The sequence below is a fragment of the Desmodus rotundus genome, chromosome X (assembly GCF_022682495.2).
Source record: "Desmodus rotundus isolate HL8 chromosome X, HLdesRot8A.1, whole genome shotgun sequence".
Lineage (NCBI taxonomy): Eukaryota > Metazoa > Chordata > Mammalia > Chiroptera > Phyllostomidae > Desmodus > Desmodus rotundus.
This window is the reverse complement of record NC_071400.1, coordinates 80,489,869-80,511,906: the sequence shown is the minus strand read 5'-3', so window position 1 is coordinate 80,511,906 and position 22,038 is coordinate 80,489,869. Positions and strand designations below refer to the sequence as shown.

Here is a 22,038-nt window from a genome sequence, read left to right as displayed (position 1 = left end):
TTTCCCATTTATGGAACCTCAAAGCTAAACCACTGATCTTCTGAAGTGCTCAATTATCCAAACAAAGTAAATAAACTCATCTAACCAACAATATGCTTGTGCATGAAGCTGATAGTTTATGGTTATGAAAAGTCAGACAAAAGTGGTATGAAATGAGAACACATTATATTGCATTTTATTCACTGATAAAGTAAATGAAGCTAAATGGGTCATAAAAATGTATATCCAGTTTTATAGGGCATGAGGAATATATAGCAGCATACATTTCCCTTTTTTTTATTTTTACAGTAATTAAAAGCAAGCACAAAGCCCCACAATTATCCGAGTAATTAGACTTTCTCAATTAAAAAATGAATGCTGATAAGATTAGCTGGATTTCTGGGTCACTTTATTTCGCATCATTATTAATCTATCCAGGTCAGAATCTTATAGTCAGGACTATGGACTAGACAGGGAGTTCCTAGTTGTTAAGTTTAATTTTGGGGGTGGGGGGTTGGGAATCCTAGCAAGCTGAGGGGATTCATGGGAGGACGTGTTTAAAACAATTAGGACAGTGACTAATGTGTTGTAAACCTTCAGTGAGTATTAATGGTTATCATTTTTATCAAAACACACTTTAAGCATGGACTCTCAGAAAACTTACCCTCAAAAAAGAGACATGCATCATATATTTATGATAAGAATTAAATATTCCTTTTCATGTTTTCTTGTGCTTCTTGTTCATCTTACTATTCCTTCATTCATTTGGGGAAAATGACCTTTCCTTTCAGATAGGGAGAGAACAGTAAGTAAAATCCAGAACTTTGCATTTAGGATTTTAGCAAAGCAGTTCTCCAAAAGACATACACATAGTTTAAAGTCTTGGACAGATTATTCCTTTTTTATGGGCAAACCTTTACCTGTCCTGTATTTGGATATGCAAATCAGAGGCGCTTTTTTGCACAGGAGGAATTTCAGATGCTTCCCCAAACAGGCAAGCTGATTTACACACCCCTGCAAAGGTCTATTGAGAATGGGAGCAGCAACTTTCTGCAGGTCAGCTTTACTTTAGAAAACCTTCCTGTTTTACCGTGTGGAATTAGACATCTTTATGCCCTGTGCATTTTGTCGCTCCGTGGTGGCTGCGGATGGGGCTGTGTGTGCACACATATGCACGCACATTACTATACACACACGTATGTGTACAGACCTGGGTAAGCAGACAAGATGCGATGCCAGTGAGAATTCTGGAAGGAGATATGCATCCGTTCATTACTGGGAAAGAGTCTATAAATAAAATCTGGGCTTATCTAGTTTAACATAGACCTGGCAGTTGACGCTGCTAATAAAAAGGGAACAAGTCAGTATACATATGGAATATACTGCATGCAGATGTAATTGTCGTACGACCCTGCCAGCTCAGAGGTGCAGAATAGTTTCCCCTGAAGAGAGTAGAAATTCCTATTGTCCATGATCCTTCAAAAGACTGGGTTCAGAGAAAAGAAATAAGGGTTTTGGGTTTAGGGTCAGGGGACAATTTTCTGTCTCAGCACCTCCTGTGACTTAAATCCTACAGAAGGGAGTTCAGCTGGCCCCTAAACTAAATAGGTATCACTACAGGCCAGCTAAGCCAAGGTGTGCACAGCAGAAAACCCTAGGGAGGCTGTATTAATTTTCAACTGCCGCTGTAACAGATCCCCCAAAACTTAGTGGATTAACACAATGCAAATGTATTATCCTGCAGTAAAAAGTAGGTCAGTCTGATGTGGGTCTCGCTGGGCTAACGTCCAGGGTCAGCGGGGCTGTGTTCCTCTCTGAAGGCCCTAGGGGGCACTCCTGTTCTTGCCTTTGCCAGCTTTTAGAGGTCTCCTGTATCCCTTGGCACGTCATCCTTTTCCTCCACCCCCACACTACCTTACGGAGAGTGAGGAGCACCTCCTAAAATTATGAATATGTAGGTGAAGAAAATCTGAACCACTCTTAACAAAAGTAAAATTCCAGGTGTCTGTTCTGCTTCCTCTTTCTTCTGCAAATAGGTGGTATTCTCCTCAGAGGCTAGCAAGGTACCTAAATTTACTATCTCAATACTATCAGTATTCATGTGGGCTCCCAGATAAGAAAGTTATTGTTGTTTGCCCAACCCTGGTTTCACTTAAATATTAAATAGCAACATGGGAATGAAAACCAATTTTGAATGTATTCTAATGAAAATTATGAAAACGGTCAGTTTCTAAAGTGGGATGAATATAAGACATAGTTTCCCAGGCCATGCTCTCCATTAACAGTTATTAATGAAAGATATTTCTCTTCTCATACATGCATCTGATGTTACCATTAGAAACCACGAGAATATCAAGGGAAAAAAGCTGCCCTCAAATGCAGTGTGCATGATACGTATAATGACATATTGAAAACAAGGCTGAGAGTGGTTTGGACATGTATCTACGAATATAGAAACCTGCTATTCTGACCCTGGTTTAACTTACAAGATGTATAATCTTGCTGGGGCTCAGTTTACTCAGCTGTGAAGCGCAGAGTGAAAGGAAGGCATTTCAGCTCATTGGAACAGCGAGGGCTAAGGCCTTGGATTGTGTGCTATCAGTCTAGATGCTCTAAGCCACAGGTGGCAAACACAAGGCCCGCGCCTCCGCCTTGTTTCATCCGGCCCGGCACCTTGTTTCTACCTGGCGGCAGCGCCAAGCTCTCGCTTAACAGTTAAGGAGTAGTTACATGTACACAGTCCTAAATTACATTCAGCCCTTTGAAGGCAACTGCGAGGCTGATGTGGCTGCTGGTGAAAATGAGTTTGACACCGCTGCTAAAAGGGATTGGAGATAGAGCCAGAATGGAACCAGGGACAGCAGTTAGCAAGCTCCCCCCTTGTGGTCAAGCAAAGAGATGTGAATGAGCTGAAGTAGGGTGCTGGGAATGGTGGAGAGGCATCAGAGACTTAGGGACATATTCTGAAAGGATTACCCACAAGGCATCATGATGGGCTGAAGTTTACGAGACAGGGACTGGGGAATCAATGATTTGCATGTTTCACTTTAAGTGAGTGGAAAAAATGACGGCGCCACTTACTGTTCTTGGGAAACCTGTAAGAGGCTATCTCTATGAAGCTATCTGTTCAAATGATCATTTTCTTGATGAACATAAGATGCAGAATATTGCAAGAGAATTTCAGATACGGTTTATCATGAGATACAGTTTACATTAAATTACATCCAAAACAACCATGAATATTGGGACAATAAATTGATGAAATATTTCACTGCAAAGAGTTTGAATACTTCCTTTTGTGTACATTTAAAGCTGTTTAAATTATCCAGTTAAAGTGACTAAACATATTTCTTACTGGAAAAATTCCGGATCCATGCCTTTAATGTCAATGCAGACATGGCTGAAGCACAGGGGGAAGAGAAACACTCTGGACTCATGCACGCGTGTAGAGGACAAATTAAATCATCTTTTAAACAGTCCCAGGACGGTCTCCGTCATTAAAAGCAGAAGGCTAATAAAACGACTCTTCCTACTAACTCATTTTCTGTGTTTTGTAAGGAGGTGCCCTCCCTTATATATTTCATTGGCAATACACATTACCTTTATAGTGAGGCAGCTTCTCTATAGCTATCAAAGAGGTTAAGAACCCAAGGTAGCATTATAGGGCAATTTCTCTTGTAAATGTTGACTAAAATACTTGAAAGAGCTTTTGGTCATGTTGGAGGTGATTGACTGCACCGGGTTTAACTTTTAAAAACGCACCGCTCCAACCCATGCGTGCCTGCGTGTGCACATACGTGCGTGCACACTTGTGGATTTACAATGACATTTGCCCAAGTTAGCTTATGAATCAGTCTTAATGAACAGCTTTAGAACATGAGGGAAAAAATCCAGACCTTTTTATTAGAAATCACACGTGCTAAAAAGAAAGCAGAGACTAATAAACCTTATCCAAAATGAGAAAGGATTTTATTATTTAAGAAATCAATGGACTTTGAAGGAAATAAGGAAATAGAATAGGTTAGCTTCCGGCTCCAAAATCACCTTTACTATTTATTGCATTTAAGTCGGGTGAATAACATTAGGGAATCCGAGTAGGACAAGTGTATCAAGCCAGTGGGTTTTGCTTTATTTAACATCCTACCTACATGATTACGACGTATCCACCTTTTCACTTGACAAAAGCATTCAGTCATTTATTAGAAGGGGATTGTATTCCCAAACATGTTTCAGACTTTTAAAAATATTCTACCACACGTTAGACTAATTTGTAGGGATGAGATCACATTTTGTCATGTATAACAGTTAGCTATGGACTTGCTTCTTGGCTCATATTAAACTGTCACCTCCTTGGAAGATTCTGTACCTTTTTCTTATTGAGGCATTTGGAGTCTACAGCACTCTTTCTCACACTAAGCTGTCAATCAATGTGGCTGATGAATTAAAATGAATTTCTAGTTAATAAAATAATGACCGGAGGCAAAAAAACTTTTAAAGCTTTTTAAGTGTCAGGAACAAATTACAATGTCAGAATTAGAAATAAAGGACCCAAAATTTCTAGTGTGTTCACGGTGTGGTTAAATCCACCCACTGGGGAAAAATATCCAAGTCTACCCAGCCAGTGGCCCAATATTTGAGCTCTATCGAAGCATTTTTTATTTTTTAGAATAATCTGTATGTATTCAACACAGTAAAAGACACTTTATATTAGCTAAAATAATACTGTTCTATAATAACGATGGAATTGGTTTACATAAGTAACCAGTGTTTAGGTTCTGGCTATAAATTCTTATGTTAAAAGTTTCCATTCCTTCTGCAGGACTAAGTTCTCAGAATTATGATGTTTATTTAGTGCCTCTTGATCTATCTGAGGAAAGATTACTTTACACAAACGAGAACAGTCCTTCAAGCACCGATTAGCTTGGACTGCCATTTTCCTCACCAGTATATATTAACATTGGGGTGAAAAAGAATGGGGGAGTTATCACTTCTTCCTTTGCAATACATTTTGTTTTACTGAAAATATGTTTCCACTTCCGAAGAATACACAGATACTATCACGTAAAGAACATTTATATCTTATATTACTGAAATCTTACTGCAGCTAATACTTTAACCCAGCAGATTTATTATTAAACCAGCGGAAAATTTATTGATTAATTTCTTATCTCCTAGTTTCTTACTATTTGGTATTTTATGCTTTTTGTCTCACTTTTAACAGGCAGTTGTTATATGTTTTGATGAAAGAAAAACTGGAGACACAAAAATATGGAGCAAATTATGTACAATTATTCAACTTTTATGCAGGAGTTTGTATCTTACTCATTTCTGTATCTGTTTATTATACTTTGCAGTGGGTAGGATTTCTTTATTTTTTAGCCTTTTCTAACGTAGCTCCTGATCTGAATCAAGGTTCTCCAAATACTCAAGCACTCGATGATGCTTAGTGTTCTAGACTAGTCTTTCCCCGTCTCCTGCTACCTATGTTCGCGCTCCCTTCAATGAATGACTACAACCATATCGTGATCCACTCTCGTGTTTTAGGTGAGGTGAGGTGCATTTATCAAGGGCTTCCCCAGGTACTCTTGCCTACTGAATGGTATCCATTCATCACTCAAGAGCTATGAAAAGATCCACTCCTTCCCCTGAGGTGAGTGTATATTCATCCCACTCAAAATGTTTTCACCTACAGTGTCTCTCCTGGTAGGACATTAATGAAACAGTTTTTCAAAAACTTCCCCAAGGTGTTCACTTGTCCACCTGATTCTACACAGACCCAAGTTCTCAACTGTGCATATAATAAATCCATGCAAAGAAATGTGCCACACGGGGAAACTTAGATATTCAGGCCTAGGTAAAATGTACATTTTTACTTCGTCTCTCTTAGCATAACAATCCTGTCTCACTCTGTTTTTTCCAATCAATATTTTAGACATTCCAATCTAGGTAAGAGATGTTCACATGACAAGCAGATGAGAAAACATTTCAGATAGTGAGATGTTTTGGCATATTTTTAGTGATGCTTTTGCCTTCTCTATTTCTAGAGTTAACTGAGAGACTGAAAGAGAGAGAGAGAGGGAGAGAGAGAGACATATTCACAGATGGTTAGTGTTTCCCTTTGATAACTTTAATGTGGCTTGGATAGGACCCCAAACTTGCAATACTTGTAAACACCCTACCACTTTGGTTAACCATTTAACTCTTCTCTGAGGGTGCCATCATAGTAAAAAGACAGAATCCAACATCTCTCTTAGGCTGGCTCCAGGTTGTGTGACTTTTGCATTTATTTCCAGCGCGTGTGGAATCAACTGGCTAATGTCCCTCTATTTTTATTTTAAAAGTCAATTAGCCCTGTAATAAATAGACTAACTTTTTAATCAATGCAAAGGAAAAAATTCAGGGAAGGGGATAGAAATATTCTGTATTGCAACTGTCTTCTGCGGTAGGTGCAAGCAGGGACTCTCACTTCCTCCTTACTAGTTGAATAATGCGGACAAGTTACTTAAACTCTTCCGTTGTAAATATCCGTAACAACAGTGTCCACCTTCTAGGGTTAATTACTGTGCCCAGCGCTTATAAATGTTAAGTAAATAAGACACCAGATCACATGAACATCACTGCGCAAATGTTACTCCTGGTTACAAAGACATGTTTATCTGAGATTTGGGGGAACCAGTTCAACCATCTACACATTGTTAAATAAAGTTATGGGTGCAGAATAAAGACTCTGGATGTATCCACAAGTAGGTAGGCTGGTTAGTGTCTTACTAATCGTAAGAATGACTCCAATCACTACAATGACGAACCAGCCTTCAGGAGAACTGTTAGAAACCTCCAGTGCAACTGTCAGAGTGTGTGAGAGAGTGAGTGAGTGTGTGTGTGTGTGTACACACAATGTCACTGCTGGGGAATTCCACATGGAATTCAAGTCCACTGTGAAGTCTTAGATAAGACTCTGGCTCTCAAGGACATCAAGGACTGCCACCCAGAAAGTGAGCTGTGAATCAGCAACGGCCTGCAGATCGGGGAACTGGAATATGTGGAAAGGTTACAGAGAGAACCGTGGGATGTAAAATGAGAACATATTCACTTTGGGGAGAGTCGGCGTGTATCCCAGAGGTAGGCAATGTAATTGGGAAGAACAGCTCTCCCTGATTAAGATACTGTATGGGTACAGAAAAGGAAGTAACATTTAATTTCTGTATTTTTCCAGGCACTTGACTATGCATACTTCACAGGTATTACTTAAGGCAATCCTCATGGTAACCACACCAGGGAGGTAGTACTGATTCTACTCTGCACATGACCAAAACTGAGGTTCAGAAAGCATCCCAGTGCCATATAACTACTTAAAGACAAAAAAAAAAAAACAGGATTTCCATCCAAAGCTAGTTAGATCTATAAATAAAAGGTTAAAATCCAGCCTGTCAGCTTGCTCAGGAAAATGACCAGAGAATCTTGTTTTCTTAGAACTATGGAAGGAAGATCATTGGGAAGTGTCTGCTAGACAAAACTACTCTCAGACTAGTGGGGGAGGGGCCATGAAGTGACACGCAGGCCTTTATCCCCTGGGACTAGAGTAGCATTAAATACTGGAGGGAAATCGAGGCTGCAGCTTCTTTGTGTGAAGCGGCCCCCACTGACCTTGGCTCTTGTCCTCAGCAGCCATAAGCACCCCACGTGGAAGAGAGGCAAACGTGTGATTTGGCTGCATCTGGGCCATCCAAGGACATAAAGAGCCCGTGCCAGAGTATCCCCTGCCTTGGATCCTTCTATATGAGTAAACGCAGCATTAGCTTACATTCTATGGCATCTGTGAGTACAACTGCCAATGTGATCCCTCACCACGGCAGTGACATTGCAGGCTCCAGTGACCCTTATATCCTGTCACTTAAAAGTCATATACCTGGCTGAAATTCAGACTGTTTAATAAAACGAATCCTAGATAAATGGCCGTTGATTCAAGCCAACCTGTCTGTGGCATTAATGTCAGAGATCGTGAAGTTCACTAAAGTCATTTGCTTCTTTCGAATAGATTTATTAGGACCACGAACTTTTACTCTGGAAAGATTTTACTGCCTTTTTAAAATTTTTCTTCACTTTTCTTTTATTATCCCCTAGCTATTCAATGTTCCTCTGGAGGCTTTGTCAGCTGTGCCAATTGAAGAGATACTTAGTGGCTGAAAAAGGGCTCATCAAATCCCTGATAACAGGGCAGAGGGATGTTAATTAGGATCCAAGTGACAGAGGAAGGGAGAAAATAAATAAAAGGACACAGAATCAGGGACCACCTCTGCGCATGCGTTGTCCTGGACAAACCTTTGGTGGAATCACTGTGTGAACGAGAGCACGATTCTATCACAAAATGTGTGTGAAGTAATAAACAGAAGCAATGGAGAGAGAGAGCTCGCGCACTATGTGGACAGGAGATAAAGTAAGTCCCTTAATCCTAAAGAGAATGTTTTGGTAGCCAGTCTAACATGACAGCTAGCCTATTTCTATTTTATCTGGTGGACAAAGCATTTCCCATTACCAACAGGGCTGTTAGCAACAAGCAAAGCCCCCGTAATCGAAGATCTGAGCAGGAGGCTTAGTTACTTCTTGAGGAAGAAAATGCTAGAGGTCTGAACAAAACCTGGGACAACAGATTACGGGTTTTCTCCTCTAGAAAGGCATATCTCGGGGAGTTCTATTGCAGCTATTTTCCCCTTGTCTACACAGTAGTCTCACCTGATAAGCTTTTAAAATTGCTGATATCAGAGCCCCGCCTCAGACAAAGGAAATGAGAGTATCTGCTCCAACCCCGAGGTTTCCATAAACCCCCGCCCCCAACGTGATTTTCTTGGGCAGTCCTGTTGGAAATAACATGGACCGAGAGGAGACCGATCTGATTTGATTCCAGCTCATCTATCTATTGGCTGTGTAATCTTGGCTTTAGGAAAACTCCCTAAGCCTAAGTTTTTCCCACCTATAACATAAGGATAAACTGCCCTGAAATTATTATGTTTAAAAAAATGGGATAAAGGATGCGAGGTTCCTAGAACATCGGGGTCCTAGTTAAATTTTAGTGCTGTTTTCACCAAAAGGAACTCTGCATATTTGCATTTAATATCATTAATTGATCACTAGTGATCAATTAGAAAAAACTTGTGAGGGAAAAACCATGCTTCAATTTCAGGTAAAAGTTTATTCAGCGACACTGGAAAAAAATATCCCAAAATCATACCGTGGAACATTGATTACTTCTAAAAAGTAAAAACGGTGGGTTTCAACTACCTGATTAAAATTTAATAATCCATAACATCCCCAAGCACTTTAATAGCGGTAACAGTTTTCTCCTCTCTCAAGCGCATAGCACTTGACCCACTTACCCCACCAGTTTGCCAGAAGACAATAAATCTAAGGGTGCAGTTTATTAGTTTTAAGCATAACCACAAGACTACTGTGAAGATTCTGGTCTTTTACAAGAACTACATCCTATTTTCATGAGAATTAAACTATCCTGTTACAAGAGTTAAATGGCATCTACCAAGACCCCGGTTCATTATTATTTTACCCAAATATTATTGTAGATGAATCTTTTAATCTTATATTTCATATTCCAGCTGTTAAATGGCCCATGCATTTTTTATAGAGGGAAATTATTGAATTGGAAAACATACATAAAATCTGATATCTATTTTGCTAGCACTCAGTTTTAACATTTTCAGATAGTCATCTGCAAGTTCCATGATATCTCCTATAATTTTTTATAAAACATAGCTAATTCCATTATGAAGACAGTGAAATGAATAAAAACGTCCAGCTAAGCCCTGGCTGGTGTGGCTCAGTGGACTGAGTGCTGGCCTGCCAACCAAAGGGTCTCCAGTTCGATTCCCAGTCAGGGCACATACCTGGGTTGCTGGACGGGTCCCCAGTAGGGGGCTTGCGAGAAGCAATCACACACTGATGTTTCCTTCCCTTTCTTTCTCCCTCCCTTTCCCCCTCTCTAAAAATAAATAAATAAAAATATATAAATAAATAAAAATGTCCAACTATAATCAACACATGCTTTAATTTCAAACATTATCATTGATTTAATTAAACCATCATAGAAATTTCAAAACCATGTCATTTCATTATTATTTGCTATCATCATTAAACATTCAAAATGCTTCAGATGAAGGCCACACCCTTCTGTGATGAATAAGAAACACAGCTATCACCTATTTCATTGGTGAAATCAGCAATTTTCTGACACCAGCAACTTTACATTAGGAAGTTTAATGACCGAAACTTACTATCTCATTTGCTACCGCAGAGCTGAGTTTCATTAAAAATCAATAGAAAATGAGCAACAGATTTCTTTCTATTATATTTTTCTTAACAGTCTAATGAAGCCCTAGTGGTGATGTATATGGGGACACCATCCACAAAATATCTATTATATGTCATTCAGCGGCGGAACATAGTGGATGGATTCCCCGCTGCTTGAACAATTCACAGGTGTCCTATCAGTCATTCAATATCACTTATCGTGGCTATATAGGCCTAAGATGTTATGTTTCCCCCACTTACTTAAAAATAGTTGTTAAAAAGCATCCTGGTAAAGTAACTGAAAAGAGATTTCCAGTTGTCTAGGCAAGGATTATACTCAAACGCCTCTGAACAAACCTGGCTTAGAACCTCATCTGCAATGCAAATCTTAAATCACATGGTTAGATTATGTTTCATTATTTAAATTCCACAATCAAGTGAGAAACTACATTACTTAACTATAGCAATGAACGGTAGTTATGTTATTTTAACAAAACAATTCCCAGGAGAGATTAAAAATACACAAATAGGCTGACTGTTTTCCATGAAGTCAAAATTGTGATAAATTATAAAAGAACATAAAAGATTACTAGAAAATGCCAAATTATAGTATAAAGGATAAATCAAGGCCATGCACACACACAGATATCACTTTTAATAATTTTCACGTTACCTACGGTCTAAGTGGATCAATTTGGGACACTCACATCCAATAATTTCAGTTATCCAAACAACAAAAATGGATCAGCAGAACAAAAATCGCTTCAATTTATTAGTGATTGGTTCAAATTGTCCTGAAAATATTCAGTTCTCTATGTTATCTGCACTGTGAATACCATCGAACCTAGGCTATCAGAAAGAGATATCAAATTCACATTAATTTCCTTTCTCTCCCTCTCTTCCCCCTCCCCACCCCCATCTTTCTCTATCATATGCTCCTGTTAGGTTTTCAGGCTACTAGGAAGTAGGTGTTAACATAGTTTTAAAAAATTTCTATTGTGACAAAAAATGTAAAAGTTCTCCATCAGGAAACAGGAGACTACAAGGTTGATTTCTTAATGTTAATATAGTATGTGTATTGCAAAGTTAAAATAATCTTTATCCTGATTTTTAGGTTAAGAGTTATATACTATTATTTGTAACCTTTTAGCCATGTAGAAATTTTCATTTAATTTGTTTGCTATGTATCCTTTCACGTACAAAGTGCTGCCTCATTGTCCCTTAAAGATTTGTTTCTACTGTAGCAATGATGAATCTGAGGATTTCTTAAAATCCAAGTCATCTTTAACTCAAATGCAGTGGCAGGGGACAGTTAAGACTAGTATCGCAATGTGTCTGCCCATGAAAAAGAAAAGTGTAAAAAAAAAAAAAAAAGTAAGATTCAGGATTAAACCCAGAACAGTCGAGGGAACTCTAGTAAGTATCCTTATTCAAATGACATGCAGGCTCGGAATATTTTCATCACATTTCTCTGGATTTCTACGTTGCCCATCAGTTTATCTGAAGCCTCCTTATGTATCAATGTTAGTCTCTATTCTAACCAATGCTAATAAAAGTGTATATTTAAATTATTTAACAGTGTTTCCAAAATTCCTTTATTGAAAGGATGTGCTGAATATATACATTAAGCAAATGAGAGAGCGACACTAAATCTACTAATGTACCCCATTCCTTTGCTAATACAATAATGCATTCTCTAATTTGTTCGCTGCAACTGCAATATGCTGACGTTCAAAATTAAAAAATACTTTCATTATTATTACATTTAACACTATTAAACGACATAATTTGATTTTAATGATCAAATTTTCATATTTCTTAAAAAAAGAAACCCTGGAAAAAGTGTTCTCCTGCTGATATAGCAGGAACATTATCTTGCTATTATCATATCTGCATAAGCAGATGGGGGTGCTTTCTATAGCAGAATAACTAGACTAAGAACTCTTCCGCCAAGAAACTGAGGATTTGGTTGTAGATAATCACTTATATCTCTAAAGACTCTGCCAGAGATAATGATATAAATAAATAATCCAAAACAGTACAAAGGAATATATATTTTCCCCAGGTTACTTCGTTATCAAAAAAAAGCCAACTGTCGTTTTTATTTATGTATGTGCTATTACTTTTTTATTTAATTTATTGGGGCGGTACTGGTTAATAAAATTACATAGGTTTCAGGTATACAATTCTATAGTACATCAGCTGTATACTGTATTCTGTGTTCGCCACCCCAAGTCACATCTTCCATCACCATTTCTCCCTCCTTTACCCTCTCCTACCTCCCCCACCCTCTTTCCCTCTGGCATTCACCATACTATTGTCTGTGTCTATGAGTTTGGGATTTTTTTTTTTTTTTTGCTTAGTCCCTTCACCTTTTTTCACCCAGCTTGATATCAATAAATCAATTCACAAGTGCTGGCAAGGATGTGGAGAAATGGGAGCCCTGATGCACTGTTCACGGGAATGCAGACTCGTGCAGCCACTGTGGAAAACACTATGGCCTTACCTCAAAAATTAAATATGGACCTGCCTTATGACCCAGCAATTCCACTTCTGGGGATATATCCAAAGAAACCCAAAACATTAACTTGAAAGACTAGATACATCTCCATGTTCATTGCAGTGTTATTTACAATAGCCAAGATCTGGAAACAGCCCCAGTGCCCCTCAGTAGATGAGGGGGTAATCAAGCTGTGGTACATTTACACAATGGGATACTACTTGGCTGTAAAAAAGAGGAAATCTTGCCCTGTGCAACAGCATGGATGGACCTGGAGAATATTATGCTAAGTTAAAATTATTAATATATGAAAAAAGAATATTTTGCACTGCAGAGAATTTGGCTCTAAAGACTCTGAGAAAGTTAAAGTAATAATTTCTAGTTGAAACATTGTACACATGAGGAATACCAATGTATTCCAAACTCATTACATCGTCTGAAAACAAAGGTATTCTCCAGTGAGTTCTAGGAAAAAAATCAATCTAAATGGTATAAAACGAGTGTGCATGTCCATAAAAAATTCTAGTTAACAACATCCTTCTAAATAGTATGCTTTTACTCTTTCAATTTCACCTAGTGTAAACTATTTATTAAAGTTTCCTGTTTTTTAGGGTACCAAAATATAATGGTTGGAACAAAGATGGAAGAAAAAAAACCCCAGCACCTGTTCACACAACTGATATGAAACCCAAGTAAGAGGACTTCAAGAGAGTCTGCTCTTTTATAGCAAATGCTGTATGTTTGCCCTTGAACATTTTTTTAAGACTAATAAATTACATTCATGCAAAGTTTAGTCTGAGACCATTTAAGGAGTAAAACTTCCCAAATGGCAGAGGTAAGTCTTGCAAAAGTAGGCATTAGCCAAGCGGGAAATGGCACCTGTGTCACCATTCTCAAGAAGTTCACATGATGGGGATAAAACCAAGCTAACTGGTTTATAACTGTCATTTTGAGGTTACAAATATTTCCCATGAGCCCATGTGTTCATCAGATTTGACTCCCATCATTAATGTTTCATTTTAAAGTTACCCTGGTTAACAAGTGAGGGCTTTTCCGCATCATGTTGCATATTCCAAATGGAAGCGACGTACTACCGTAGTATGTATGCAAAAGTCATCTACAACAGGCACGCTATTTTATCCCCCTTTTTTATTCCTTTAAAAAGAACATTTTCACTTTATTATTCACAAGAAAAATCTCACAAAGCATTCTCTTAATGCAGAAACTGTTGTATGGATTGGCAAACAAACCAATTTGTTTGAAACTCGGGAAAGTAAACCATGTATATGAAAGCTACTATGTACGAATCGTGCATGTCTTATAGGGAAATCATGATAGGAAGTGACTCGTCTGAATCACAATAGACTATACTCTGAAGGAGAAAAGCCTTTTATATCAATGAGCATAAAGATGCATGAATTACTAAGTAATTTTACTCTAGTAGTATTTATTTTTGCATATGTTAACATTTAAACACACCAGAAACAGTTCCTGAAATTGTTTATGTTAATGCAACTACTAGTCATTTTAAAACACAATTCCACTTAAAACCAAACCTCAGGTCTCAAAACACCAGTTAAGTTCAAACAAAGCATAACAAAGTTGATATACGCAAGATATGAAAACCTCCAAATTGTATTTCCATGACTTTTTAATTTATACACCGACCCAATCAACAAAGCATATGTTTAAAATTCTACAAACACTCTTGGCAGGTATTTCTGAAGCTAAATGTAACTTCAATTCCCTAATAATAAAAATCTCTCCAAACATAAAGCAAAATGTTTCATTAACCTCCTAAGGGGCATATTAGATCTGAAGTAAAATTGGCTTTGGAGAATAGCTGACATACTCATGTGTAAGCTAAAGAATCAATATTTGGTTAAATACAAATATGAACTTCTCAACAGCAATTACCATACAAGGTATAAATTAAGTCCATGAATCTCCTGTTAGGTCCACTGAAGAGAATAGTCTAAGTCTCAGATACTAAGAGGTGCTATTCTGTCTCAGCAAATAAAAATCCCTATGATTGAGTTGGAATTGTTTTTTTAAATTATTATTGATAATAATCGCTTGAAAAATACTGAGCAATACTTTTTAAGTGCATACTGGGGTATTTCCCTAACACACTGGCAGAAACTGAGAGATGTCAAAAAGTGTAAGATTTATGCTCAATCCTCATCTTCTTGACTTCCACAAATAAACTGTAACAAACCATTTTAGGAGGTAGAATGCGCTTTGAACTGGAAGGGTGTCCATAAGTGGACAGGTTTTGCAGATCAAAGACTTTATTGGCAAAATGAAACCATAACCAGTGGTTTTCTCTCTATTAATCAGCTTGTACTTCATATTATATGTGGTTGACTTCCAATTGTCAACTTGGGGCCATCATACCGGCGTTCCTGGAGGCGTACACGATGTGCATGCATTTCAGTATACACCTTCCATTTAGGAGAACATAAGGAATTGGGCATACCAGGCTATTTTATGCTATAAAACACATTATTTATGTTAAACTGATAAGAAGAGATACTACACTTGATCTTAGCCAAAAGGCCGGGGAGTGATAAAAAATACATTATTTATGCGTCTGCCCTTTTCTGATTACGGGCTCATCAGTCTACACTTTCTGATTTTGATGTGGATGCCTGGCTAACCTACCCCTATTCCATCGATTCAAATGAGGACTTCGAGATCAAAAGCCATTTTATCACTTAATGAGAAAAATATCTATTTCAGTCCTACCCTTCCTAGTTTATGAAAGGGTAGGGCACACACAAGGATAACTACAGCATATATTCCAGATAAGGGGAACTGACTAGCACATGTGCATTTAATGAAAAACCAAAAAAAAAAAAAAAAAAAACCAAAAAACTATTAGCAGGCTTATCTTTCAAATCCATATACTGTAGCTCTTATTCCCAGGGATTGGAGTACATATTTTCATTACCTCTGCCCTCTCTACCTTAATGGAGTATGAAAAAGCACGTAAATCAGTAGAAGTCGTCAATAGTGAGATAACCCTCCCCCATCCTGCAAAACAGGGAAATATGTACAATTTCTCCCTTAGAGCTAAACTGGGGCAGGAGGCATGTTAATCACCTACTGAAGCAACGAGAGGTTGCAGGAGTCAGTGCTCACTATGCATTATCTAAAGGACAAGAAACATTTCTAATGAGCTTAATCTGATTCCAACCTCAGAAACACATTTGCATTGTTATAATTTTCCTTCCCAGCTGCAGGTGCTTACCCAGAGCAATACATTGATCAATTAGATATGCATATTCTGGTCAATGGCACCGTTAATATCTCATTGAAGATGACTGAATTTCCATTTTGATTGATATATCCTTTTTTCGGCTTTAAATTTATCTCCCCCCCACACACCCCCTGCCCCACCAAATGATCTCCTAGCAATAAGATGAGGCGGTCAGGTTTCTGGGTCTGCAGCACTGAGGATTTGATTCTGGTTGACGATCAATTCACTGGTGAAAAGCTGTCCTCTGAGTTATTTCTGAGCTTGTCACCACCACACGCGGATCCTCCTTATTTGGAAGCAATTCGATATTCCAAAGACCAGTGAATTATGTAACCGTACCCAAATATCAGCTTGGATCATATCGCAGGTATCAATCCCACTGACGCTTGCTTCTTTAACTTTTGCTTTGAGAGAGCAGTAAAGGCTCAAGAAAGTGAGAACAGAGGCTACAATTTCAAAGAGTTCAGCAAACAAACAAAAAAAAGAGTGCCTCATGGGCCAGAAGAAAAGCAGAAGTGAGGAATTATTATCCCTCTAATCCTTGTGCCTGGAGGGTACGACCAGGTAGCACCAGAGATAAGGATGAAATTGACTTAAGTGTGATATAATAAAACTATAAATACAGTGCAGCCTGTCAACTAAAAAAGCAGAAAATGATAACCATCCAATGAAGGACTTCCCCAGAGTAACAAATTATAACAGAAGCAGTGCCAGGAATAGATTTCCTGATTTAAACAGTAAACCATGCTGCCTTTTATGGAGTATATGAATGAAATTGGCAAGAGTGGCTAATTAATTATAGCTGATTAGTATATCAAATCTCTTGGTAGAATAAGCAAAACATGAACTTTTTATTATGATCTGGAGTCAATGTACTCTAAATGTAGTAAGCCCCATTCATGAGGCACGTGCATTCCCAAGGCATTTCTTTCCCCAATGTTTTACACTTTGGTTTCTCATGTTATTTTGAGAAAATCACATAGAACAATTCCTAATATACTGCAAGAACACAGAACGTTTTAAATACATCTGGACTCCAGAAAAGCACACGATGCATAGTTTCTACTCTGTGCTTAGTTTGTGGAACTGTGACGTCTATGAAGATAAACATTTAAGCCGGGGTGTCCAACTTGTGGCCCGTAGGCCCCCTGCGGCCCAGGATGGCTGTGAATGCGGCCCAACACAGAATCGGAAATTTCCTTAAAACATGATCAGGTTTTTCTGTGATTACGTGTCACAATGTGTTTAATGTGTGGCCACAGATGCCAAAAGGTTGGACACGCCTGCTTGAAACAGCGGTAGCCCAGAAATGTACCAACCTTCAGGATCCAGCAGTTTCTCTATGCCTAACTGGTGTTCGGCGATGTTGAAGGCATGCTCCAGTCTTTGTGGGGCTGACTGCTGGCAGACACTAGTCCAATCTAACAGGTCTGGCCTGAAACACACACACAAAGACAAATATAAATCAATTCAGAACTTTTCAAAAATTCCCTTCAATTCTGGTTTTTAATTCACAACCCATGCCTATAGTGCTTAAGAGTGGTACTCTTCGTTATCCTTTAATAAAGTTTTTCATTTTAAACAAGGCACAATTTTAATTAGAAATCCTAACAGAAACAAAGCAGAATGTATTCTACCTTATCCAAGCAATAAAAATGTGTTCATCAAATCTAATCTCATGGATTTGAATACCAGCCACTTGCTGGTAACTTGCAATTATACAAACCTAGTCCAGACCTCTTTCCTGAATCCCAGACTCTGGAGTTATCTGCCTACTCAGTATCTCCACAAAGAGTCATCATATCACAAGACTCAAGAGCCCAAAACTGAGCTCCTGATATCCACCCCATCACACTCCTCCAAACCCACCTACATCTCTTGAAGTCCTCCCTTCCTCAACAACCAAAGACAGGTTCAAACTTGCAGTTTGCTCAGACCAGAAGCCCTGGAGTGAACTCTGATGACTCGTTCACTCTCATACACCACTTCGCTAGAAATATATCCAGAATTTGACCACTCCTCATTATGTTGCCGCCATCACTTTAATCTAAAACTACCATTTCTTTTTTTTTTTTTTTGGCATGGACTATCACAATAGCCTTCGAACTGCTCCCCAATTCCCACCCTTGTCCTTGTTCATCTTTTCTTAGCAGCGCTGGCACCGTATCCTGTTCAAATGTTTCATCATTACATTCTTCTCAAATCCCCGCTATTGGGGAGTTAAACCCACTGATTTAACAAGGCCCTACATGGTCTGGCTCCTCTTCGCTGTGTTTCTTGCCTCTCTCCTCATGTTCCTCAAACTGGCTAGATAGTTTCCTGCATTCGCTGTTCCCCCTGCCTGGAGTTCCCTTCCCCCAGACATCAACATGGCTGGTTCCTCCACATAGTTTGGGTCTCTACTCCAAAGTCTCATTACTGGTGATTCCTTCCCTGCCCTCCCACCACCTAAAATTGCTTGCTTCCAAGTCAAACTTACACTGATTTCCTTTCCCTCTTAACTGCTCTATATTTTTCTCATTAGCACTTACTATGCTATGGAACATTTTATATGTTTTAATTAATCTCCTCTGTTTATCTGTCTCCCGCAGTGAAATGCAGAATACAGAATATTATTTCTTTGGCCAGTTTTGTTTATTTCTAGAAATGCAGCCTGATACCTAGTAGTAGAGGCTCAATAAATATTTCTTGACTACATCAAAAAGTAGATGAGAACATGCTGTATCGGTACCACTTCACGTGATAATAGAGAAAACACCAAGTATACGAAGCAGTTCTTAGCCTATAAGGCTTTTATAACTAGTAAGGAAAAAAAGGCATACACTACAATAAGTTAAATAAATTCTAAATGTGAAAACTACAGGTAATATAAAAGGCTTTTTTAACATCTGAGGATGTCAAGAAATTTTTCAAAGCTTAAGAGAATCATAAATGGTGTCTTATATTTAAGAAAAGTATTTGGCTCAGGCTGGTGTGGCTCAGTGGTTTGAGTGCTGGACTGTGAACTGAAAAGTCACCAGTTTGATTCCCAGTCAGGGCACATGCCTGGGTTGTGGGCCAGGTCTCCAGTTGGGGGCCTGCTGTTTCTCTCCCTCTCTTTCTCCCTTCCTTTCCCTCTCTCTGAAAATAAATAAAATCTTAAAAAATAAAAGAAAGAAAAAGTATTTGAAAATGAATTCTAAGTTGTATGGATATTAAAGAATCAAAGTTCTAAGGGAAGAAAAACACACAATTTACTCAGTCACTTGAGACCTCACAGGCCTGGCTTCATGGAGAGATTTCTAGTATCAAGTGGTGGGAGATATGGTTAAGAGGAAGGATTGGGATAAGTTTGCAAAGGCCTTGGATGTTCATTTAAGAAATCACAACTTATGCCAAGAGCACTGGAAACCATTCGTTAAGAGGTCCTTTACCTCCTTTTTTGGATCATAGTTATCTTTGAGAATCTGACAAGCACAATGAAATGTCTACCCAGACAAATACCCATCCGTATCTTTAAATAGAATTTACATAGAACGTTAGGGTACTTGGGTCTGTCCATAGACTCCTGATTCAGAAATCATGCTCTGCAAAGAAAGAAGTTACAGGATAGGCTTACCTCTTGTTTTCTAAAACCAATTTCAACATCAAGTTCCAATTTCATTTCTCATTTGACTCTCATTCCCCTTTTTTAATTGTTCCTAGCCTGATTAACTCACCACAATTTTGTACATTTTCTTGGAAATCTATTCTCTCCTACATACTCTAAGTTATTACTCTAAGTTATACTCTTAGAGTTATTATTCTAAGTTAAATACTCTAAGTTATACTCTAGTTAAAGCTCACAATCTTTTTAGAACTTAAAACATGTATAAATTTGGAGCTGCCTCCAATAGTGGGAAGACTATAAGAAATAAAAATTAAATTTCAGACTACCTGGGGAAACATGAACTTCACTACGCAACCTCTGCCCTGCCTTCATTTCTGCATTTCTCAGTAATGGGAGTGAAAAGGAACATAAGTGGGGCAGTGTGGGGAACTAGTTTTCTCTCCCACAGTAAAGTAAGCAAGGTTAAATGAGTATGATGGGAAAACACAAAATCGCTTCCCCGTTCTAACCCTTTTCTCTTCATCCCCTCCCCGCTTTCTTTGGCCGCTCACCAATCACCGGGGCGAGGAGTTATCTAAGGCATGTAATCTATTTGAACTTCAGTGTTTTTATTTTAAAAAGATGGAATTGTACAGAATGGCCTTTGAGGCCTCTTCTAGAGTTGAAATTATTCTAATCAATTGTTTTAAGTCATTAAAATTCATCATTAATTAACCTCTTACGTAACTATGATTTTCAAATGCATGAAGAATTGTAAAACTAACCAACTGCAGAGGAAAGCACATACTTTCCCACGCTAACCTAGACCATAACCAGGGATCATCAGTCTTTTGAAGAAACCAACATATTGAATAAAATACCACGGACTAGTAGATACAGAGAGTCCTCTATAAATCAAAATCGTAGCACCATCACATATTAGCCATATGGTCTTAGGTAAATCACATAACTTCTCTGTGCCTTAGTTCTCCAATTTGTAAAACAGGGCTAATCATTGTATCTATGTCATGAGAAATAGATGGGATATTTTACTGAGAAGAATGCCCACAAAACAATAATTGCTTAAAAACATTGACTTCTATTACTTTGTTCTGTGGTTAATTATATTTATAAAATAACAACAATGCATTTTCAATTTAGAGACTCAAGCCAAGAACAACTATACTTAAAGAACAGATATACCCTGACTGGTGTGGCTAAGTGGATTGAGTGCCAGCCTGTAAACCAAAGGGTCGCAGGTTCGATTCCCAGTCAGAGCATATGCCTGGGTTGCGGGCCAGGTCCCCAGTAAGGGAGCACATGAAAGGCAACCACACATTGATGTTTCTCTTCCTCTCTCCTTCCCTTCCCCTCTCCCTAAAATTAAATAAATAAACTCAAAAATATATATATTAAAAAAACAACAGATATACATGTTAGAGACATTGCTGATGCAAGAATGATAATATAATAACAAACCAGGAGGTGGAGAGGAGAAAAGAGAGGAAGTAAGTATCAATGTGATAATCTCATTCTTCACATCACGTAGTCAACAGATCCTGTCTGAAGTTGAAAAAAAGGTGTACCACTATCATTTTAAGTAATACAGGCAAGAATTACAAGAAAAAATCATTATAATACAGTAATCAAATTAGGAAATAGAGGGGGATGAGAGGTTTGTGGACACTGAGAAGACAGACTCATCTGATGTGAACCTCCAGAAGGAATTGATCTGCTGAGATGAACTCCCCATGTTTTCATTTTATAAGTGATTTATTTATTTTATAAGTGATAAGAGCCTAGCAGACATTTACTGAGAGGGTCTCCTGAGGCTGAACTCTCAGCTCCCCTACTATGCCCCACCTGTTTATGTCACAAGTCAACAACTGCAGGCAAACCCTGCTTTTGTCTTTCTACCAAAGGACTGAGACCGGCCCTGTCCAATCAGAACTGTACAATGTGTACTCCTCATTTACATAAGTGGGCCTATTTGAGAACCTGTGTGGGAACTTTTGCCATAAAGGGAGGCCTCCCCTCTCTCTTGGTGAAACACAGTGTAGCTGCTACCTGAGTCTGTGTCTCTGGGACTACAGCTCCTTTCCCTCAAATAAATGCTCTTTATTATTTATTACAGTCTAAAATTACAATTGGTTTACAGCTTCACATTAAGGAGTAAACCCATATACTATCATAGATCAACTAATCGGGAGATACAAATGCATAATTACAACCACCAGAAAGAATAAAAGAAGTTGGGGACCACTGACCGCTAGCAAGTGGAGTGTGATGGGAGGTGGCTCGGGTCATGAAGACATATTTTGTTTGATTTGTTTTCCTTTACCCTACTCTCTGTTGTCTGACTTACTTTTTTGTGGCTGTATTTTATTTTGTTTTTATTTACTTTACTTTATTTTATTTTATTTTATGGGATTG

General features: G+C 38.3%; 1 protein-coding gene and 1 pseudogene across 3 annotated transcripts in view; both read right to left on the bottom strand.

Annotated features, from left to right (window-relative positions):
• The window catches only part of DMD (dystrophin), a 1,965,474-nt gene that overhangs the window by 1,455,609 nt on the left and 487,827 nt on the right, over nt 1-22,038 (bottom strand). For all 3 annotated transcript variants that reach the window (XM_053917632.1, XM_053917633.2, XM_053917631.1), the window contains exon 7: nt 17,357-17,472. In XM_053917632.1, coding sequence (XP_053773607.1) covers nt 17,357-17,472 — 116 coding nt within the window. The remainder of the gene's footprint in view (nt 1-17,356; nt 17,473-22,038) is intronic.
• Nucleotides 15,239-15,346, bottom strand: LOC112302041 (U2 spliceosomal RNA; annotated as a pseudogene).